This window comes from Engraulis encrasicolus, chromosome 24, assembly GCF_034702125.1.
Source record: "Engraulis encrasicolus isolate BLACKSEA-1 chromosome 24, IST_EnEncr_1.0, whole genome shotgun sequence".
NCBI classification, from domain to species: domain Eukaryota; kingdom Metazoa; phylum Chordata; class Actinopteri; order Clupeiformes; family Engraulidae; genus Engraulis; species Engraulis encrasicolus.
The window spans coordinates 21,426,140-21,450,537 of record NC_085880.1 but is presented as its reverse complement, the minus strand read 5'-3'; the positions used below and the strand labels follow the sequence as shown (position 1 = coordinate 21,450,537).

General features: G+C 44.1%; 1 protein-coding gene across 2 annotated transcripts; it reads right to left on the bottom strand.

Moving 5' to 3' along the window:
- Positions 1 to 627: 627 nt before the first annotated feature.
- Positions 628 to 24,122, bottom strand: atl2 (atlastin GTPase 2). 2 transcript variants are annotated; one of them, XM_063191623.1, is made up of 14 exons: positions 23,730 to 24,122; positions 21,487 to 21,980; positions 19,167 to 19,202; positions 18,676 to 18,810; positions 18,151 to 18,255; positions 13,831 to 13,881; positions 13,126 to 13,182; positions 12,452 to 12,544; positions 11,160 to 11,298; positions 9,365 to 9,492; positions 6,638 to 6,694; positions 6,054 to 6,125; positions 2,997 to 3,428; positions 628 to 1,839 (listed from the first exon to the last, which is right to left on the bottom strand). In XM_063191623.1, the coding sequence occupies exons 1-14, from the start codon at positions 23,854 to 23,856 to the stop codon at positions 1,714 to 1,716; spliced, it is 2,052 nt and encodes a 683-aa protein (XP_063047693.1). In that variant the 5' UTR covers positions 23,857 to 24,122; the 3' UTR covers positions 628 to 1,713. The 2 variants fall into 2 exon arrangements, with proteins under 2 accessions (XP_063047693.1, XP_063047694.1); XM_063191624.1 differs by lacking the exon at positions 19,167 to 19,202 and having other exon boundaries at positions 23,730 to 24,120.
- Positions 24,123 to 24,398: the final 276 nt, after the last annotated feature.

Genomic DNA, 24,398 nt, shown 5'->3' with positions numbered 1-24,398 from the left:
TGCCCCCTGATCATTAATAATCAATATAATACTTTCTGAACCAAAATCGACAACAGGACTTTGATTAGTTGTTAATTAGGTTGGCATGCCCTCCTAGGTATTTCGGCCGCTCCCTTTTACCTATTGGCAGGCGCCGACCTAACCCCTAAAGCAGTCCACGAATCAGCTGTCCTTTAGTTAATCAGCTGCTGCTCGCAATTTGGATACTGGCCTTTGGCGCGCTTTATCTTAACTACAAAATTTGTTTTCCTGTCAGTGCTTTTTGCTACGTGTTTTGCACCGACCACCTCCCCTGCTCCACCAGACTTATCATTGCCAAACAATGTCATACTGTTGTCATTGTTGCTTGCTCTGTTCTAGGGGGTATGTTGCCCTTCCAGCTAAATGGAAGGCACTCCACCTGAGGATGCTGCTGTTCCCTGTCTTGGCTCATGGAGAAGCCGGGGAGCTTCCTCCGAACAGAGCCATACCGCCAAACACAAAATGTGCAATCAGAAATAAAGCTTCTGAAATGTATCTCTGTTTCTCGTCTCATTTTTGACTAGAGTGGATCTGACATAACTGTCTGCAGTGTTCAGTTATTCAAGAGTTCAACAAAAAAAAAAAAACAATGAAACAAGTGAGTCGTAAAATTTAAAATATGCATTTTAATCATCTTTAAAAAATAAATTACAGAATGAAACTTTTTAAAGGCCAGATGAAACCTGATCCTCTTAACCCACCAATAGGCTCCTCTCTATGCTCGTTAAAAAGCCACATCTGATTGGAGCTTTTGGGGGTGAGGGGTGGGGTCAGAGGTGGAGCTTAAACAGACAAGAAGAGAAAATAAAAACAAGACAACACTGGTCTCCACCTCCACCGAACCATTAAAAACAACCAGACCAACCTTTACACTCAATCTACAGTCATCTACAAAAAATGATACAAAAATTGTGTATTTGTACATTCATATACATGCTTCGTCATCTCTATGATACAAATTAACATGATTTCCTAAGAGCTGTACAACAGAGAGCTTTCGAGCTATAGGGACTTGGTAAAAGGATGGATTGTGTGGTGCTGTACAGAGCTGAGCATCCAGGTGTTACGTGCTGCTAAGACAAGACAAGTCATTGGTCAAGTCTCGCTGGTACACATCCATCTGGGGAGTCAGTCACTGTGTGTTTGTCAGTTCGAGTGTGCGTTACACACGTGTTCACAAGGCGGCTTTTTAAAATAAGACCAAAAAGAAGGCAACAAAATAAAAACCGCTGAGGTCCTTTCAGAGGCTCAGATAATTGGTTGTCATGGCACCGTTAACACATCACTTGGCAGAGCAGGATAGTCTCGTTTCAGTGTGAGCACTGCTAACATGTACGTCAAACATGGGTCAGTTAAACAGACCAACACCACATCAAAAACATTCTACCTGAATGAATGAAGTCAGCATGTGTGGCTCTGTCGCTACATGTGTGCGGAAAGTCAGTCTGATTTTTTGCCAGCATCCGATAAAATAAGTCAACAGGAACAGACAACTATCCTCCAGACAAACTATCCTTCAGGAGTTGAGTGTAAACTTTGGTTTTTAGTTTCACTATGAAATGAGCTCCATTCTCTCTCTCTCTCTTACACACGCACACATACATAAACAAAAACACACATAAAACCGCTGACCGACAGCTAGAGGGTGGAGGGCGTGTTCTGAGGGATGAGGGGTGGCGGCTGGGAGCGGGGTCAGTTGCTTTTTAACCTTGTGCTTGGATTATTCACCGTTGACTCTGTTAAACTGGCTCTTATTGAGTTCACTACAGTCTGTCGGATATTGTCTTCCATATATTGTTCGGTAAGTGGCTTCAGGACCTGAGAGAGAGAGAGAGAGAGAGAGAGAGAGAGAGAGAGAGAGAGAGAGAGAGAGAGAGAGAGAGAGAGAGAGAAGAGAAGAGAAGAGAGGATGACAAAAATGACAAGATTGAGTTTAAAAAGGAACAACTGATGCAAAATAGGTCAAATGTCCAAATGCATTTACGTAAAGCCATCTGTACCATTCTTAACAGCCACAGAGTAAATGGAAGATCAATGGGGGAATACAAAGAGACAAAAAGGCAAAAAGAGAATGGGGGCAGAGGGGGAGGAAGGGCAACACAGACAGAGCAACTATATGAAGAGAGGAGGGGAAGTCAGTGATGTGAGGTGATGTAGAGCAGACTGGGCCCCTCATCTGTTCCCACAATAACCATATTCTTAACAGCCAGACTGAAAAGGTAAAGAATGAGGAACATGAGAAAGAAAACCTGAGACAGATAGAGGAGGGGCAAAACACAGACTAATGTGACCATGTGATGGAGAGGAATGAGGAAAAGAAAACGGGGTAATGTCTGATGTAATGCATACTATGGTAGATAAGGTCACTGGCTTTTTCAGACAGTTAAGAAGACAGTAAAGAAAAAAATGGATAGAGTGGAGAAAGAAAGGGGGGTTGCAGAGAGAGGGATCAGGGCCAAAACACAGAGCACCTCGGCCAGGCAGAAGAGAAGAAGGGAAAGAAAGGAAGAATGGAGAGGGAAACAACAGGCATGTTTGTGGCTGAGCTGATCTCAAACATTGCAGAGAAATGCTGATTTCTAAATAATAGACTTCAGCACACAGGTATTCTGAAGTAGTGATTCTCAACCAGGGGTACGCATACCCAAGTGATGAGCGCAACCCCTGGTTGGGAAAAGTGTTTGGCAGCACACCGCGGGGGAGTCAATGGTAGAATGTAACAATAGCAAATGTATGAGTATTGACCCATTCAGAGAGAGAGAGAGAGAGAAAGCGAGAGAGAGAGACAGAGAGACAGACAGAGAGAGAGAGACTGAGAGAAAGACAGAAAGAGACAGAGAGAATGAGAGACAGAGAAAAAGAGAGAGCGAGATGAGGGAAAGTGCAGGGGAGAAAGGAAAAACGCAGAAGGCAGAGAAAGCAGATGAAGAGAAGCGATGGCGTGTGCAGTGGACCGCGCGGCGCGGCCTCCTCACCTGTTCCCAGAGCGCCTCCGCCGTGAGGTCTATGACCTCGGCCACCTCGCGGTACTCGCCCGAGTAGCGCACGTAGGCCCAGGCGCACAGCGACATCAGCGACACGCCCATCACCAGGTTGGCCAGCATGGCGATGAGCGACAGCCCCACGAAGCCCGTCACCGTGGCGATGACGTAGGTGACGAACATGACGGCGAAGAGGGTGGCGGGCGTGCGCGCGGCGTAGAAGATGTTCTTGCTGTCGTTGTGCTTGATGAAGTTGGCGTACTGCTCGTCCAGCTCGCCCTCCAGCTGGTCCTGGTAGCGCTGGCTGAACTCCGTGCCGCCCATCTTCTTCACGCTGCGGAACTGCTTCAACGAGGCCTCGCGCAGCTCCTCGTGGCAGCGCTGCAGGTCCGAGGGTGCCAGGTAGGGCTTGGTGCCGCCGCAGATCTGGCAACGCGGACACATGACACACAGAGTTTTAAGATGCGTTTAGCAAAGCTATCAGGAAGAGAGAGAGATACACACAGCCACGTAGGTCTTTCTGCCAACGTAGGTCTGGCACAATGGAACGCACGCATGCAGCCACGCAAACGCACGCACGCACGCACACATTAAAGGGACACTGTGTGAGATTTTTAGTTGTTTATTTCCAGAATTCATGCAGCCCATTCACTAATGTTACCTTTTTCATGAATACTTACCACCAGCATCAAATTCTAAGTATTCATTGTGACAGGTAAAATTGCACTTTTCATACATGAAAAAGGGATCTTCTCCATGGTCCGCCATTTTGAATTTCCAAAAATAGCCATTTTTAGCTACAAAAATGACTGTACTTGGACCACACTAAAAAATATTTGTTTAACACTTAATAAACTTTCATGTAAAGATCAAATTTGGCAATAGGCAGCCCAATTTCAATGAGCAGCATAGTTGCAGTACCTTTTTTGACCATTTCCTGCACAGTGTCCCTTTAACAAATGCACGCACACACACACACACACGCGCAAACACACATCGACGCACACTTGAAGATCCCAGGTTCATAAAGCAAAATCCATTCCACAGATTTGGTCCAACCAGCTCTGAATCAACTCTTCATATTAAGTACTCAAGACAGATGACCAGGTGTTTCATTAAGTTCAGTGCATTAAGTTCAGTGCTCATATCAGTTGGGCGAAAGTGGTCCAATTGGTAGGGGCATTGGATAGATGTAGAGTCTAGACTCAGAATTGGAGAATTTCCTTTGAGAATGTCCTGTCTGTGGGGAGCTTGGGGAGCTGCCAAACCAAGTTCTGTCTACGCGCGCTGGGTGTGGCAGCCAGGATATGGAGATGCCACTTTTGGCTCGCTCCTAAACGCAAGCAGAAGCAACGGGAGAGGGAGAGGCCATCGCTATTTTACACCACCAGATATAATCAGTCCCTCAGACCCATGCACCAACACAATGTGCCATACTTTCACAAGCAAGAAGGCATGTACTATTTATAATGTTTGGATAGTTATATGTGAAACGGGCAAACACTGATTTCCCCCCAAGACAAGAGACCAAAGTCACGTTTACTGTTAAGATGACCTTTGTCTTACTTCAAGCTAGGATTAGACCACTCTGTGTTGTGTAAACTTAGTGCACAATATTGTAAGAATTATCCACTTTCACTGAGTGCTACAGCAACAAGACATTTTTTATGAATAAACAAATATGAGAATTAACAAATTTAATGAAACATTTCCACAACATGAGTGCCAAGACTACCAGCTATGACGCGTCCAATCACAATCACAGAAAGCACACACTCCCCTGTCCACTAGGAAATCAAGCCCCCATGGGATCAGCAAGGTCGTTCTTCACACACACACATACACATATACACACACACACACACACACATACACACACACACACACACACACACACTTCTCTACAGGGCTGGCTTGGCCCAGCACCTCAGAAAATAGCTGTCCTGCTTTTCTCAACTGGGTCAATTGAGAAAGCTGCTATTCTGGACCCGTTCTCCTTTGCAGTATTTTCAGTATCTAGGCTAACTTCTGCCACTCTGGATCGGGTGCCTTACATAATGACACCCCCCACCCCCATCCACAGTCCAAATCAAGAAATGGGGGGCTCAATTCTAAACCTTGAAACCAAGAGAAGCCAAGACAAGTTTTACCCACAGACTCAATAAACTTAACATCTATCCGTCAAAACATCCAACTGAAATTATAACGAGTCCTGTGGTGTGAGTCAGGTGGCCTCAGCTGCAAGGTCATGGGAAAGTAGTCCATGCTGCCCTGCACTGCTGCAGCTGTGTTTTTGTGCACGCAAAAACCCTGCTGCCATACCAAGCTTCTGATAATGGTCAGTCCTACACAAGATCTACATCAACAAACCATCAGTTGAGTTCCATCACTACAGCACTGATGAAGGTGACAAGTGAGTAATGGAAAATAGAAATTGAACTGCATGTCAGCATACCATCTGTAAAGTATCAGGTGGGCAATCTAATTTTTTTATTTTAAAAAATGCATATACAGTATGTCAATAATTATTTAATGCTGTACTAGACAATACATATCTTAACAGCCCTCATAATCCAGAAAAGTCAGACTGAATAAATACAACACGGCTGCCATCAGCCTTTCCCATCACCGGTAATCACCTGCTATGCTGTTTGCTCGTGAATCTCAAATACCACAGATGTCAATGTCTACATCAGCTGACATGACTAACCCTCAACCTCCAGGATCTCTCTATCAAAACAAACCACCCTTTCCCCCTGCAGAAACCTTGTTATGGCTGTGTACTCTGTATTCTCCCCACACGCCGCATGTTGTTCATAATGCCCTCCCTTATGAGTATTCTTAGCAGAAACTTTTATCTAAAGTAAATGTTATATTTTGTTATGTCCACATGATGCCAGACTTTTTCCTGTCCTAGGATTCCTTATCCCTGGCTACAGTTAACTCTATTTACCTGCACGAACCCTGTTCATGAGTTGCTTTGTATAAAATAGTCTAGTAAGTGTAGTGTAATGTTGATTGTGTGTACTGTAGGTTAGTGGTGCTGCTCACCTGCTCCATGCCTTTGCTGTAGGAGTCCTTGGCCCCGGCTACAGCAGTCAGGTTGTTGGCTTCTGCAGTCGCCTGGGTGACAACACATGTAAACGCTAAGACATCAAGGGCAAGGGTCAAGTGCTCTCAAGACAGATCAAGTTCAACTTCACCACGGTCACTCAGTGTGTGTGTGTGCGTGTGTGCGTGCGTGTGTGCGTGCATGCGTGCGTGTGTGCGTGCGCGTGCTCGCGCAGCTGTTTTGTTGCGCTGCTCCACGTAACATTATTGAAATATGCAATCTTGTGTTACCATTTACAAAAGTAGGACATGTTTACCCTGGGAACAAATGTGTCAAGAAAAAAAAGGTTAAGCATATTTCTAAAAAGGGAATGTGTGTGCTCTTTTAGCAGATTATGTGCGACTGTTCACTTGTGCAATAGTGTGTGTGTGTGTGTGTGTGTGTGTGTGTGTGTGTGTGTGTGTGTGTGTGTGTGTGTGTGTGTGCAAGTCTACGTGTGTGTGTGTGTGTGTGTGTGTGTGTGTGTGTGTGTGTGTGTGTGTGTGTGTGTGTGTGTGTGTGTGTGTTTTGAATCTTGACCAACCTGCAGCATGGACTTGGGATGTGGCAGCTCCTCCCCCTGGTATATCTTGATGTAAGCCTGCAAGGCAAAGGCCACAGATGAGATGAGGAGAGGAGGGTCAAGGGTTTCAAAACGGAGCAAACGCACGTGCATGACCGTGCTGGAACAAAAACCCTTAAACCGTAAAGGAATGAAGTCCAAACACTGGTAGGCCACGTTCTGAAATAATGTGCCCAAAACGTGCCAATTGAGTCCCGTTTGGGATTCAAGACAACCAGCAGTATGTGTGTGTGGACCTTTGATATTTCTCTTGCCGGGTCAAGGATTTGCCAGCTCTCATTTCCCCCTGGCAACAGTAGGCAATAAGAAAGCCAAGTCCAGGCGTACACAATGGCAGCCTGAGGGTCAGCACAGTTAGTCTCAGGGATTGCAGCCATGAGCCCCTTGCCATGAGCCGAGGGTCACATGTTGCCAAAGCGCCTGCCTCGCTTCCAAAACTCAGCATTGTTTGGTCCAAACTGCATTTCCTGCCCCCAACTGCCCCTTCCACCACCCACTGCCCCCTCCACTCCACTTCCTGGAATGACCCCAGAGAAAACACACACCCCTTCCTCCCTGCCCCCCAGTACACCCATCTACCCCATGTCTTCTCCCCTGTACACCCCATAATGAAGCTCATGCGTCGTAAACAACCTAATGACATCAATAGGGCTGTCTGTCCGCAGGTTGGCTGGGCTGCTTGCCGTGTGCGTTTGTGTTTATGTGTGTGTGTTTATGCGTGTGTGTTGACTGGGAGAGCTCCAGCAATGCCGGCATGGGCAGCCTGTAATGCCACATATGATCTGGGCCAGCTGATCCCCCCCTTGCTCTACTTTACACTACACTAGTCTATCCATCTACTCAGCTCCTGTTGCCCCAGCCAGCAGGTGAGCTTGTCACTCAACCCGCCCAGCATGGGGCATCGCGGGTCGAGCCAGCTCTGCTCAAAACACTAAACACTGCTGAATTAGATGACATATGAAATATATGATGATGATGCCTATTACGTTTGGATTTTTTAATATTTTTTGTGTAAGGATAAACAAACAAAACTTTTGAGCTTTTGTTTCTTGTGCAGGAAATAGTTATTTTCTGTTTCTTGCTAGTAATCCCTGTGTGCATGCATAGTGATACATGCTTTGGAAGTCATTGCTAATTGAAATGATTTAATTATAATTAAACCAACTTGGGAGCCAACTTTCCTACCATCAACCTTTTTCACAGCAGTTGTGTACTGTCATATAATAGCTCTGCTTGTTACAATGTCCTAAATTACAGATTAGGATGTAATGCCAGGCCTTGCATTTCATAGAATTTCGTAAACTGCAGTGATGCTGGCTCTGCCAAGTTCATGAAATCCCTGGAAGCCCACACGTTGAACTCTTCTAATCCTGCTTATGGCTAGATACCACACTCAAGAATTAAGAAAACATTTCTTCTTATGCACAACTTAAGTGGGATTTTTTGTAATTAACTAACATTTAAAAAGTGAAGCGGAAAAGTAGTATTTTGCATTGTGTTCTACTTTTTGCACTAATTCCGTCTTCAAACATTCATATTATCTTTAAACCTTGTAAGGTGTTCGTGTTTGTTACATATAAGGTGTTCGGGTCATTTTGACCCCGGTATATAGAAAAATAATTTTAAAAAGAAAAAAAATCATAGCTCATATTCACCCTCATGTTCCCTTCATCCTGCTTGTGAATTCCTGCGTATATTTATTTTTGAGGGTGAGAGATACAGAGAGAGATAGGTAAGGAGACAGTGAAGAAAATGAGTAAACTCAATCCAAGATCTCAGATTGAGCCACTAGTGCCCTTCTCGCATAAGGTAGCAACATTGATGCACAACTGGAGGACAGGAGAACAATATCCACACTCCTTTTACACATAATTCACCCTCTGCCTTGTCTACTCAACATTTGATCAGTATTGTATAAAAGAGTTTAGAAAATAGGGGTAGCAAGGAGGGGGTAACTTTTTTTTCCACAAAATGAGCTAAAGCTAGATAATCTCAGTGTGAAAGACTATAATTGATAATATTTTTCTCGAGCAAAAAGTTGAAAACAGGTCGAAATGACCCGAACACCTTACAAGGGTTAATCAACTAAGTCCACAAATTCAGTGTTCTACTCTGTAAAAATGTGACGGATGTGACCACCTACACAAAGCACCCCCACACCAACAGGTTGAGGTCTTCACAACAACAATAAATTGTCAGGGCAGACCAGGGATGCTGAGGTATCTGGCCCGATTGTACATCCCAGAGCGTAAAGCGTGTCGTCTTTTGATTGAACTGAGTGGACATCCTCACACTTTCTAAACCCTTCAAGGATCAACAAATGTACCTTTTTTTCTGCCAGTGGTGGGCTATATTCATACATAATCTTAAACGCTCTTTTAACAATGCACAAATTTCCATCATAAAGTATTCAAACCAGCTCACCAAGACAATGAAACGCATGTGGCAAAATGTTTCACATTATCTGTAAACACATCTCAGCAGTTATCTGTGAGGCCTCAGTATCTGCATCAACTGAAGACTTATTTAATCATAGAAATATTGTTACACTTTGAATGAGGGCCAATGATGGGCAGAGAGAAAGGTGCGCATGTGCTGCCGTCTCCACTGACGGAGGGTGGGGGAAGAGAATCACAAGGTTTTTAACAGTGCTATGCAACACTAGAAATGCTGTGTGTGTGTGTGTACCTTGAAGTACTCGAGCAGGTCTCTGCATGTGACCTTTGCTCCGTTGATCTCCTTCTCCACCAGGTTCTCAGGGTCCAGCAGCAGCGGAACCAGATTCTGGAGCTCCTCCTTAAACTCATCATTGATGTCTACACACACACACACACACACACACACACACAGGCACACACACACCGAGAAGATCCAGTCAAATTACTCTACTTCCTATTCAAAAAGACAATGGATGTGGTAACCACAAACTAATACATTGCTTTCAAACAAAAACTAAGACATGAAACAAAAACAAAGAAATGTTTTTTAAATGTTAACTTTATTTTTTAAGTGAAGAAAGGTGAGGACTTTTCCCTCCAGCGCTCTGGTCATCCCAGGTCGGCGATCTGCAGTTTAACCAGCCGACCTGGGATGACCAGAAGAGATTACGATCACTAATACTATAATTTGAGCGTCAGCCATTCAAGAAAAGTCCTCCCTAGCCAGGTTTAGGAAAACACACAAAAGTACTTGTGCATTTGACAAATACCTTGTGTTTTCAATAAGTGGGAAAGGGGCATGTTGACTTGACATATAGTGTGCTCTTCATGCTAAAGGAGGCATCACTGCCCTTAAGTCATGATCTATTCTAGCCACTATAACTACTACTACAATAACTCTCTGAAGGAGACCTCACTGCTCAAAATGTTACTCTGCCATGGAATGAAACAAAGACAAAAGATATCAAGTGTGCAGACCCTCGCTGAAAAAAAAAATCTGATTTAGACTCTCCTACACCTTGAACAAGGATGTGCACCATCTTCCTTCTCAACTGAATAAACTAACTAGACAGACACTAGATATCCCTACTGCCATGCAGAGTCAAGGCCTCTATTTCAATCACCAACACATTCCAGCACAACCCAATTCCCACAGGAATGGTGACAGTGGGTTTCTGACAGCAACTTAAAAACACCAACAACTCCAACCACCAGCAGTGTGACTCTCTTTGCTCTCTGTCTAGCCCAGGGGTTCCAAACCTTTCCCAACTTGGGGTCCACTTGCAATTTTCACAACTATATGGGGCCCACCTCTGACCCAATAAACAACAAAACTCAAATTAATATTCAAAAACAACAGCAACACACACACACAAATATCATTTTGATTTTAGAAAATTATTTCAAGGCCCACTTGGACTACCTTCAGGGCCCACCGTCTGAGAATCACTGCTCTACCCCATGTGGAGAAAATACAACACAAATCCCACCAATCCCTCCCAAACAGGATTTGCGCGCCGTCTTAGCAGCTTTCTCTCAAACCAATTGCTCCGGTGTCTCGTGCTTAAAAGGCCTTCTATAGGTTGCAGGCAGAAACGCGGTTAAGAACCTGAAGCACTTCCCAGCCCACAGCTTCCACTGGTGTGAAGCTCAAGAGGATTTTAGATCATGGAGGTGTGTGCGTGTGTGTGTGTGTGTGTGTGTGTGTGTGTGTGTGTGTGTGTGTGTGTGTGTGTGTGTGTGTGTGTGTGTGTGTGTGTGTGTCACAAGATTAAGGATTTGTGCACATAGATGGGAACAATAGTGCTTGTGTGCATCCATTCTTATACTTGTACATTCGAATAACCCTGGCTTTCTGTTGCAATCAAATGTTTTTTGCTTGTGGATATTTGCACCAATGCGCATGACCTGAGTTTGTCTAAGTAAGTGGTATGTGTATGTAAGTCTAATGTCTAAGTAAGCTGTGTGTGTGTGTGTGTGTGTGTGTGTGTGTGTGTGTGTGTGTGTGTGTGTGTGTGTGTGTGTGTGTGTGTCCACAGTCCAACCTTTGAGCCGGCCGTCGAAGTGTGGGTTGGTGGCGACCCTGAGGCCAGGATGGGGCAGCAGGAAGCAGCCAATAGAAGAGAAGCAGGCGTGGATATGCTTCCTGACGTTCTGCAGCTCCTCGTGCTGGTTCTGCTTCACCTGAAAACACACAGATAAAACACTTTAAAAGGTGCACAATGTAATGTTTTTAATTTCATTAAATAACCCTGACAGGTTAGTAAGCGAATGATTACCATCTTGACTGCTTCCGCGGTCTGAAAACCTGCAAAATCTGATGTGCTGACCAGAATCACAGTGTCCAGCACGGCAACGTAACATTACATTACACATTACACAGTGTGAATTTTCTGGAATATACTAAGGGCAGACAATGTCGTTTTTTGTGGGAAATACTGAAATGGGCTTGGTTTGACTTCACAATTTACAATACGTGAACATGTAAACAGACGTACTCACACAACTGAAAGTGAACCTCATCTATTCCTTTGAAACATGTTATTCAATGGTCTACCTGATGTAATGGACAATCGTTCAGCTATCACCAACCAAATGGACAACAACAGGTGGGGGTTTGATCAATAACAGATTGGGGTTTGGTACTGTGGTACAGTGCGCTAAGGTATCCGACCATGGATGGGCTTGCATGCCCATGTGGACCCGGGTTCAAGGCTGGACAGTTGAAGTGTTCTGCTGGAGCAGTATGCAATACGTTTTCCTGTCAGAAAGGCTTAAATGTTGTCTCCCAAAGGTTCTCAGCCTAGATGCAAATCTCCTGCACACTCTCGCTAAACTAGTGCAAACATCAGCTGCATCCCAGATACACTGGATCAGAGAGAGAGAGAGGGAGGGAACGAAAAAGGAGGGGAAGGGAGGGGGCCAGCTGAATTTGCTTTGAGGGCAAGTAATTTGTGTTTTTCCCCCCACTAATGTTTGGCCAACTACTGGCTTGTGCCGCTTGTTATGTAATGTAGGTTTTAATGAGGTTCATGCTCTTCTGCTAATCAAATTCTGAATCCGGAACACTGTAGAGCGAGAGAGCGAGCAAAAGAGCACGAGAGAGAGAGAGAGAGAGAGAGAGAGAGAGAGAGAGAGCGAGAGAGAGAGAGAGAGAGAGAGAGAGAGCGAGAGCGAGAGCGAGAGCGAGAGCGAGAGCGAGAGAGAGAGAGAGAGAGAGAGAGAGAGAGAGAGAGAGAGAGCGCGAGAGAGAGAGAGAGAGAGAGAGAGAGAGAGAGAGAGAGAGAGCACAAGAGAGAGAGAGAGTGAGTGAGCTAGGTCAGTCCCCCCTCCTCACCTGAAGTCTTCTCTCCAGGAACCGGTTCCCTCCCTCCAGGCCATAGTCATGCTCGTAAGGGTAACACCAGTCTCGAATGAGGAACATCAGTTTCTACACAGACAGAAAGAGAAAGTGAAACATTGAGAAACCCAAGACGGACAACTAAATGTCATTTAGATTACATTTAGATACATTCTTCAGTCAACCTTCCTCGGCAAATCATGTACAAAAATAAATAAATACATAAATAAAACAAGATGTGTATACCATTGTCTAAAAAAAAAAGAGACTGTGCCTTACTACTATAAAAAATGAAGGTTTAAACAACCATCTTTTCGATTCGCTTTCCATTATCACTAATGAAGTGGAATTAGAAACTGTGTCAGCACAGAAACTAGCACAACAAATCATTATCCTCAGATGAGTATAGTGGCCCATTTGAGACCAGACCTACATACACCAATCCACACCGTTCTGAATCTCTCAAAAACTTTCAATGAATTCTGGTTCATAAAGTACCAAAATCCTTATCTTTTCAATCAAGACTTGATCAGGACTTTACATTCTCCCAGTCTTATTTCCATTCCTTTATTGGGGAATTTCCATGACGCTGGGAACGCAGGGTACTCATACATCTGCTTTTAAGCACCTGGTTTCACAGGCAGTGTGTCACGTCTCTGTGCTGTGCGTACCTGAAAGGGTTTGTCATGGATCTGCTCCAGCGCCAGTCTTCCATACTCTGTGAAGAGCTGCCAACAGAGCAGAAACGGATTACTACACTGATGATTATTACACATAAAAGACAAAGAGGATTTCACAGAAGGAAAAAATAAGCCACATTTATGATTACCTCACACGAGGAACAGAGCATCAATACTACACCATTAACAATGTTAAGCATTATAAATAGGTAGTGTTGCACCGATACCATTTTTTAGCCCCGATGCCGATACCCGATACCTGACTATGCAGTATCGGCCGATACCGATACAATACCGATATTACTCTGTTTGAAATGTATATACAGTATATATATGAAAAATGATATAGGCTACTACTTGGATGTAACATCATTGCTATTATGGCTTTGTCAGGCTGCTGCCTACTTCAGTAGAACTTTTTATACCTTTTAAATACCTATGATATAAAATAACTAAGTTCAAGGCTGTGTTTAAGAGTCATACGAGCATCTGTAAATGGTATCGGTGTCCTATTTGTTGGTATCGGCCGATACCGATACCACCATTTTAGTGCGGTATCGGGGCCCCGGCCGATACGGCTATCGGTATCGGTGCAACACTATAAATAGGGCAACTTATTTATATAGTTGTTAGTGTCACTGTATGCTCACTGGCATACAAAACACTATGATCTATTCTACTGGTGCCAGCTCATACCTGGAGATGCTGCAAGTCATCTTCCTGAATATTCTGGGACAGGTTATACACCTAGAGAGGGGACGACAAATAGACAAACTTAAAAAAAAACTCATCACCTCAAACAGGTACAGAAATAAAATAAGCACTCAATGTCACCCCCAATAACACCCCAACCCCAAGAATATCTAGCCTGGTCCTGACCATCCCATAATACTACCATTTCATTTCGTATTTATGGTCTGGCATTTGTTTGCTCTGAAGCGATTGCACGAAGCCGGAAGTTTGCACTCATTTACGGTTTGAAATTATTGGACACCTCACACCCAATCGCCGGCAGTTACTCAACAACAACATAGACCAATGGCTCTGGCGCAGATGTGTACGTGTACGTCATTGTCACGAGCGTCCTTCCCCTTTCGCCCCCACGTGGGGCGCTTATTCGCTTATTGGTTATTTTCTGGGGGGGGGGGGCGTTGCGATCAAAATCCTACTGCTCCAGGCACTCCACAGAGAAGCACGGCCAGACTACCGTAGTGAAGCCAATCCTTTGGTGGAAGTACGTAGGATGGCTCGCGAGGCTAAAGAATATCGCCCTGTTGGCATGTTCAGACCGACAGAGAAATGTGTCTTTTCCCACACCTTATCTCAAAACAACTGAAACAACTGTTCAAAAATGCGAACATTCGGGAACCAGAAATTACAATACTTGTTTTTTTCTCTGCGAACCGTAATGACAAAATGGGTTCTTCCGGGTAAAAAAATACAACACATGGTTAGGTAGTAGTACGCAAACTTGAACGAATGAGAGTCCTTTGATGTTAAACCCGTTGGTTCCAAACTTAACTGGTGTGGTGGGAACAGGCACCAGCACCAATCAGGACTGCATTTCCCAAAAACTATTACATAGTACTTAGGCCCTAAGTAGCACTTAAGTATGTATAAACTTTTAGTGATGTGCTGCATTGCCTAGGGGTGCCCTCATACTTAGTACTACTTGGGCTTAAGTACCGGTACTACTTAATTGATTTGGGAAACACAGTCCTGGCCAGCCTGAGAGCCTGAGCATGAGTTCATTCTGTCTAACCATTCATTCCACCCATCTGACCTTAAGACCTTAGAATTCTTCGGCAAACAGAATTTTGTGCTGAACACGCATGCAGAGCGTAAAACAGAAGTGCTCCCAGACATACCAGAGGCAACCCTCAGACAGCCATTGTTTTTTTTTGCCTAACCCGCATTCCGCCGAGAAACAAATGCATCCTCTGCACTACCAATAAATCCTCCAACCCATCTCATTCTGTATTAGATTATGAACTATGAAATCGTCCCACCTGATCCCTTACCCTGCTATGGGTCACGGACGTTTGGCTTTGAGATTATACCAGATGATGTTCTTAACACATCCAGCTAGCTGAGGGACCAGACATAGAAGGGCGAGTTGTACAGACTATGCCATGCCAATAGTGTGGTGTCCTCAGTGCAGTTTGACTAGAACTGTTCCTGTGCGCTTAACAAAATGTTACCTCTGACAAAAAAAACTTTAACCTCTGACACGCATGTACGTGTGCACACACACACTCACACTTCATGAAATGAACTGCAGCCTCATACAAACCCCAACTCCGGTGAAGTTGGGACGTTTGGTAAACAGTGAATAAAATAAAAATGCTATCATTTTCAAAACATTCAATCTATTCATTAGATGGAGAATAGTGAAAAGACAACATATTAAGTGTTAAAACCGAGAAAAAATATTGTTTTGGGGGACATATGTACTAATTTCTAATTTGATAAATCCAACACGTCTCAAAAGAGTTGGGACGGGGACAATAAATGGCAGCAAATGTCGAGGAAGACTAAAAACAAAACAAAAGACAACACTTACCAGTTAAATACATTAACCGATGAGATGATTTTATATAAAAAACAGTGTTAATTCCTATCTTGGACATGATTTCACCAGCTTAAATGGTGGGTGTATTCCTTGTCATGTTTTGCAATGTTTTCCTTTCTGTAGTGCTTACAGTGTGACAGGTCTTGACCAAAAGCCCACCATTGTATCACCTGCTGATCCTTATGATGGAGCCAAACTGTTAAAACATAGTAGAAAATGCAATTTGACCTTACTATGTGGCAGTAATCGAAGATCTCCCTTCAAAATATAATGCATGAGTGGCTTTTCATGCTGTTTAAAACCCATTTATACCATTCAGCACTGTATTTAACTCTACATATGAGTGAGAACATCTTAAAGGGACAGTTTGGTCAATTTCAACATGCAGTTGTAATGCTCACACTACCCTGGACTTGTCAGTGCCTGAGATTTGTTTTTCTTCTTCTTCAGCCCTTTCTGAGATCCTGGTCATTGTAATGGGGGCAGCTCTTTGTTTACATTTCAAAAAAACATTTTCATTTATTCCCAAAAACATCAAAAAGGTTATAAAACATCAGCAGACAACTAGAAAACAGCAGTAACTTTTGGGAAAATATTTGGAGTTGGCCTATGTTTCATTTTTTTAAAATGTAAACAAACGCTGCCCCCATTAGAACTGCTCATATCTCGGAAAGGGCTGAGCCGAAAAATGTGGCATCACCAGGTACTGACAAGTCAAGGGTAGCGTGAGCATTACAACTGCATGTTGAAATTGACCAAACTGTCCCTTTAACCAATGCGCTACTGCACCCCCATGCCATAATGGAGGCTGACTTTTGAAGTAAGCACTAACACAAGTTGGATGGTCCATTTTCACTATAGCACAGGATGTGCAATGCTCTATTATTGTCAAAAAGAATGGACTTCTACAACTTCTGTTGACTTCTGTAAGCAAAGGACAGTTTCCCATGTCTTCTGGGTCTATTTCAAGTGAGCTCAAGTGCTTAGGAGAATGTTACACCCCTGTATCATTTGCACGAATTAAGCATTCTTAATATGGTCAATTTTCAATAGCTCTAATTCCTGGAGTGCTAGAGTGAGACTACAGCCAATATATATTTCATGATGTCATGAACCTATACAATGATTTTAATAACAAAAATATGTCTTATATACACTCAATCGTGGTAAATCAAAGGGAATTCAAAAATGTATGTAATAACTATGGTAATTATTCCCTTTGCATCTTTAATTCTGAGTGACTCAGCCTCTCTGTGATGATCTTATACCTGGACACCTATATTGTCCGTCAGTACAATTCATTTTGAAATGTTCTTCTTTGTTGTTTTATCTTATTTGGATGTTTACTAAATTTCACTGATCCCCGTCCCAACTTATTTGAGAGGTGTTGCATTTATCAAATTAGAAATGAGTACATATGTCCCCCAAAACAATATTTCTTCTCGGTTTTAACACTTAATATGTTGTCTTTTCACTATTCTCCATCTAATGAATAGATTGAATGTTTTGAAAATGATAGCATTTTGATTTTATTCACAGTTTACCAAACGTCCCAACTTCACCGGAGTTGGGGTTTGTACATATACAAATGGCCATAACCTCTGACACACAAATGGCCAAAACCTCTGACACAAACAAGCGCTTACACACTCACACACTAGTCCTCTTGAGAACCACCTCTGGGAGTGTGTTCCCACACACTGCTGACTGGTTTCAACACATCGCAGCAGCTTTACTCTCTACTCTTCCAGACACATGTTGCATCATAGCATGTCTTAGTGAGGTTATTGGAACGGACTCCCCATGTCACCTTCCTACAATAACATGACTCATCATCACGCCACCACTGACAGTTCAGCGATGTCTTAGGTGGAGGGTTGAGAGTCAAACTATGCGAGAAAGTCAGAGGATGTCTATGAAGCCAGCCATGTCTATCACTTACACACAGAAAATCTTACACCCATGTGATATTCTGGAGGAGTACATGTAGTGTTCAAAGACTCATTTCATTACTTTGCACCCTCATAATCAGTAAGGAAAACACTTGTACTGGAAATGTTTTGAATACTGATGATGATGAGCAACTTCTATTCACTGGAATCCCAAGAAATAAGGACAAATCTGTGCCGTCATATAATGCAATGTTACCTTAACTTTTATTTGAACGGCTGCAAGTTACAGAAAGCCACTCATGCAGTGCAGACCTCAAGTGCACTGGTTAGCATTCCACTTTCTTGGCCAGCAAATTCGTTAAACCAAAAAGTGTTGTGAAGACATACGTGTCTGCTCTTAAATGTCATGGTTAAAAGTTATTGTGGCGAGTTACAGTGAAGTGTCCATTCTAACAGAATGGTTACTAACAATGATTCCCTTCATTCTCTGTTTATCAGGCAGAAACTTGGGTTTCATCTCCTCTGTTCCACTTCTCTCACACACACACTTACCTGGACAGAGCTCGTCATTGTGCTGAGAGCGAACACCGTGGCACAGTCTTTGATGGTGGACTGGCTGTCAAAGGCTCCCTGAGTATCAACCAGGAGCACAGCCACCTGGTAGGACACACACACGCACATGCACGCAGACACACCCGGACACACAGATTTGTTTATTCAAACACAACAAGATAGGCTCAATGCAAATCGTGGTAACATTTGATGGGGTTGAAATCCATGCAGGGGCTATAAATCTCATTACTCAAACAGTCACAAAACAGACAGACAGACAGACAGACAGACAGGCAACAGGCAAGCACACAAACAATGACACACACACACCTCAAAAAAAGCAAAGATCACAATCACTGTAACCCCTGTGATGGTATGCAGAAGGCATCTAACCAGACCTACATTCAATATTGACAAACAACTCATAATACTACCGCAAACACTCACTCATTTGCATGCACTTACTCACACACTCTTGAGCTATGGACGGACACACACACAGACGGACACACAGTAAAACCATACCTTGCTGCCGTCCTTCTTCTCCACTACGAAGACGTCGCTCCACACCTGTATACCTGTGGTCTCCCTCTCGCAGCCCCCTCTCCAGGTGAACCCAGTCAGGGGCTCATCGTTGCCCCCCAACCATTCGGGGGAGGACTGCAATACGGAGAGGCAGGTGTCAATCACATTCTTGCATTATGTCGTTTTTGTTGATTGTGTACAATCGTTTCAATGTCGACAGTTTATTTTGCTAGTCATGTGATTTGATTTCTTGTTTGTAATCATTACTATACCCAACTGAGTCATGTCAACTCTATTTTTTAAATTATTGTTTTTGCACAATCACTTAAATGTCTCACGTTACTGAAAGTGATGTTAAGCATTTGATTTGTTATTTGTATACAAATCATTTTAACTACACTTAATTGCTAATCATGCCAACTCTATTTGATTTGAAGTTTGTATACAGTAATTTCAATGTTTACAGATTATTACTGCTTCTGTTAACCCACCCATTTCGTTCGTGTTCTTTTTTTGGGGAAGGATGCCTGTAAAGCCATGGGGGTGTTTGTGAAAGACAAGAGGGGGTGCAGTGTTGAGAGGTAAAGGAGAAAGGAAGGAATGGATGCAGGAGGGGGGATGAGTGTCAAACGGGAGGGAGCAAACAGAAATCGGTTAGACACAGGCAACAAACTATGCATGCATGTAGGTATATGTGCAGAAGCAGAGGTGTGTGTGTGTGTGTGTGTCTGCGTGCGCGCAAGCGAATGAGCACTTGTCTGCGTGTGTGTCTGCGTGTGTGTGTCTGCGTGTGTGTGTGTCTGCGTGTGTGTGTGTCTGCGTGTGTGTGTGTCTGCGTGTGTGTGTGTCTGCGTGTGTGTGTGTCTGCGTGTGTGTGTGTCTGCGTGTGTGTGTGTCTGTCTGCGTCTGCGTGTGTGTGTGTCTGTCTGCGTCTGCGTGTGTGTGTGTCTGCGTGTGTGTCTGCGTGTGTGTGTGTGTGTCTGCGTGTGTGTGTGTTTGTCTGCGTGTGTGTGTGTTGTGTGTGTGTGTGTGTGTGTGTGTATCTCTGTGTGTGTGTGTGTGTCTGCGCGTGTGTGTCTGCATGTGTGTGTGTGTGTGTGTCTGCGTGTGTGTGTGTGCGTGCATGCATGTGTGTGTGCGTGCATCTGCGTGCGTGTGTGTGTGTGTGTGTCTGCGTGCGTGCGTGCGTGTCTGCGTGTGTTAGGCTTGGGCGATGTCCCCCTAATTGACAGCTGACGATGTTTACAGTGAGACGATGCGATGGACGATGACATCGTCTTAGGGGGGGGGGGGTAATTAAAAAAAAAAAAAAAAGATATATATTTTGTATTTATTTTTATTATTCATCTTCAGCTAAGTTATTATTTAATTCTATTTAATTTAAGAGTAAGTGAAATATATTAATATTATTATTACATTCTGGGGGATTTTTTTTAAAACCTCCTCAGCGTTCTTGCTCAGCTGCTTTGTGAGATGGTCGCTGAGATGCAGAGATCCCCCGCTGACCCCTCCCCCTCGCCCTTCTCGTCTCTCCTCCCGTGTCACCTGCAAGCCCAGTGCTTGCTACTTTACCATCAGTTCATTGCGTGGCGTTTTTGGGAGACTTGTCAATAAATTTGTTACATCTGTGAGTTATTTATCTGTGTAACTATTTTAAGACGACATATGCGCTGCGTTTTTGCACAGGCTAGTAGGCTATAACTTTAGCCCCTCTCGCTCACCAGAAAACTAAATGGGAAAGAGATGAGAACCCATGCGTGATTGCGTGCCCTCTCGAGAGGCATTTCAATGGATTTTAGTCCCGACTTTGTCAATTCCTAGCACTAGAATACGGAATGTTTTGTTTTAGGTCATATCGAGACTTTTTTTCCCCCTCATCAATGGAGTTGATCAATGGATAGTTCTACAAGTAGTTCTGGCGGTGAAGCCATGAAGACGAGTGGGCGGACATGGAACCGCTTGCTCACCTTATTGACAGTGGGCTTATCAGAGGTGTACACTCTTGAGTCGCTGCTTCACAAGACATCTCCACCGAGAATAGCGATTAAACATTTTGAGGTGAACCGTTAAACATGAAATGTTAAACTGTCGCAATTGCCGAACGTGTTGCTTATCGTCATGTTACTCCGGAGGAGCCAGCTAGGTAATGCGTAAAGAGTCCCCTTTGTAGTCAACAACTTAGGTCACAGAAATAAATGAACGATATCACTTAGGCCTACTTACATCTGCAGCAAACAATAGTTGGGCTTAGTTCACAAGTTGTTTTTTTTTTTTTTATTCCATTGTGTTTTTTTCGTAGTTATATAATTCACTCCGCTTGGGGCTTGTGTTCACAACTTGTCTTGAAAACCGCTGCTACTAGGATTTTACGGTAATGTGATGTCAAGTACCGTAATGATTACTATAGCAGCTGCTTCAAAAATTCACAAGTACAAGATTCCTTGGCATCACGATGTTTGCTGTCCATCGTGATGCCAGCTGTCCATCGCCGATGGACGATGATATCGTCTATCGGCACAACCCTAGCGTGTGTGCGTGCATGCCTGGGTGTCTGCGTGCGTGCGTCTGCGCGCATTCGTATGTGTCTGCGCGCATTCGTATGTGTCTGCGCGCATTCGTATGTGTCTGCGCGCATTCGTATGTGTCTGCGTGTGTGTGTGTGTGTGTGTGTGTGTGTGCCTACTGCTAAGTGTGTATATGTAGGTCTCCCTAGAGAAGCATCCCTGTGTATGTGCATCATTATATACACGTGTATATACTTTGTGTATAAAAAAGTGAGCATGTAGTTGAGTGCATGTGGGTGTGGCTTACCTGGTTGTACATGTAACGCAGCATGAAGTCCAGGAGGAAGGACTTGCCTTTGCGGAAGGCCCCGGCCACCGACAGCACCACCACGTTCAGATCCCGCACGTGCTCCTGCATCAGGATGCTCTCCAGCGCCGCTGCGTCCAACTCGAACCCGTGGTCATCGTCATGGGCAATCACCACCTGCACCGGCCTCGCCCTTTCTGGTTCCGGCTCAGGTTCAGGTTCCGGCTCGGGTTCAGGTTCCAGTTCCAACTCCACTTCGGGTTCTTGTTCTTCCTCCTCCTGCATCAGCTCCACCACGGGAGGTGCTGGAGGTTCCGCCTTGATTACTAGAACCTTCTTCTCCTTCTTCTTCTTCACCCTCACCACCTCATCGTCATCCTCGTCATCAATGTAGGCCAATGGTGCATTGCCATCAACGGGGCGCATCTTGTTATTCACAAACGTCTGGGGCATTTGCTGCGGTATAAACTTGGGGACGTCTTCCACACCTGAAACTGGTGCAGTCAGAGGATAAAGCCGGTGTTATTTTTGTAAAGCAAAGGGGAATGTCAAAGGCTATACAAAGGGGAAATGTAAGGAAATGGGCCAGGCGTTTGCAAGATCAGGAGGGTGAACTTGAAATAGAGGTGTTTATGCTAAATACGGTGCATGGGGAGTTCACAAGTTTTCTAATTAAATGACTCTGTAGCGTTTCTAACCAAGTTAGCAAACAGTCTGCAACTGCAATATCACACTGTGGTATAGCTTCAGGCTGAAAATCTGCATTTCTGGCTCCACGGAGGCATACAAACAATGCCGTCTAGTCTGTCAGTCCCTTTCACCAGGCTCTTTAGACTACCGTCATGTTCTATTCCCGGCGCAAGAGTCCCTTTAACCCCTGCACTTTATCCGTGAGCGGCGATAAGCCTGGATCCGTTAAGTCGCAAGTCTAAATATGGCAAAATTTTGGTCCCTGTGAATGGAACAACAACCAAAAAAAGAGAAGCAAAGCAAATTGTCCATCGTGGAAGGAGCGCGACTCAGGAGGGCAGCCTGAGCCAGATGACCCGGGTTGGCCGCCTGTCAAACTCTTAAAACGAGTGCAGACCAGCAAAGCGCCAAGGACAAAGCCGTCAGCGAATTCTGTTGAAAACTCAAGTCAATATCGTAACTAGTCACTACGTCAGTTTTTAATAAAATACATACTCGTCTACAGTACCAAAATACAGTGAATACTACCCAGGTCTATCTTGAAAACAACTTGTTATTCTAATAGGCTTACAGTCTACGCTCCTACACTGGCGCGTGGAATGTTTATCTTTTCACACGTTCAATCTAACCTTGGTCAGATCTTATTATGATGAATTGCCAAACACCACATGTAGGATGAATTTCTGGTTCTGGTCAAATTTGACGAGAATTCAATGCCAACTTTTGATCCTGCGGAACACACCGCATCTCCTGACAGAATGCTCACCCGAGTCAAATAATTTTATCCCTTGAGCTGATACGATACTGTAACAGGAGAAGCGTGTGTGACTAATGACTTCATGTGTGAGACTGGTTTTCGCATTCAAAATCGAAAACTGCATACTAAGCATGTTCGCCGAGTTGGATAGAACAAACATGCCCATGAGCATATTCCCGTTTCTTGATCAGTCCCACAACCGTTGAGAACAGGACACAAACCAAGAGTCACAAACACATGCTGTGTCTAAAACTGTATCCCCTCGTTTGAGGGGGCTCGGCTTTACATCTCCTGGAAGCAAAACACAAGAACCGTTGACCAAGCAAGAGGTAATGTGACTTGAAAGTAAACTAGCTAGCTAATAATAGCCTACTTATAAATACCAGTACCAAACCAACGACGTACACACAAACCGACGTGAAGAAAAGTAAAACAATTTGCCAAAACAAAAGATTAAACCGAACCGTTATAAGACAGGACTGTGCCAACTGGAAAGCGCGCAAATAAAAAAAGAGTTGTCCTTTTGTGTTGTATCCATACTCTACGGAGGTAGAAGGGCATAGAACTAGTGGTTCGCTTGATGGTCAAGTCAACGGGTCACGTTCATTACATAGCCAGGTGAACGTAAAGCTGTCCACGAGAATAGATTAAGTGCAACTTTCACCAGGTCACCTAGTCGCGAACAAAGTTACCCTGACATTGTCATTTCATCATAACAACTTTGGAGAATGTGTGTGCTATAATACTATTCCACTGCGCTTGAGAGAACATCCGGTCGTTAAAGAATACACTTTACCTTGTTCCAATCGTCTACTTTTACGGTTCTTCGACGAGCGACTCCGAGTCCTCAACCCGCTGTCTTCCGCCATCTTGTCCAGTTTAAACTCTCCAGCGTGACGTTGCATGCAGACCGATTTCTCCATTCTGCCCCGACCACTTTTATAAAGTTTCAGAGCGCCTACTGTTGGCGCTTCCGCTTGGTCCTAAAGCAAGTCAAATCACACACAACGATGTTTTTTCCCCCAGAAACTCCACAACGATATAAAAAGTCACACTGTCGTATAATGAGTTTTGTTGCCTGCGAACTACGAAAACAGAACGTCTGTTTGTGAGGTGCCCAGAGGGGAGTGTGCTCGCGACTGTTGTTGCCTGAAAACGCGCACAGACAGCACACTGACAGGTGCTGCATAGAAGCCCCACATACAGTGCTGGGACACTGCTGACTGCTGAGCCAAAAGTAGGCTAGCTAGTGTACAAGCAATTTTAGCCTGTAGCCTACCAGGACCCAACCATATAGCCCACTCAATCTATGGTATATATTTTGAAAAATGCATATACAGTTTATGTAAACTGCTAGACACCTGACACTAGACACCTCCTCTGGGATTTATTAATATTACTCTACTTTAGGCCTACTCCACTCTAATTACCCATACTTTTGCAAATTACTGAATTGGGAACTCAT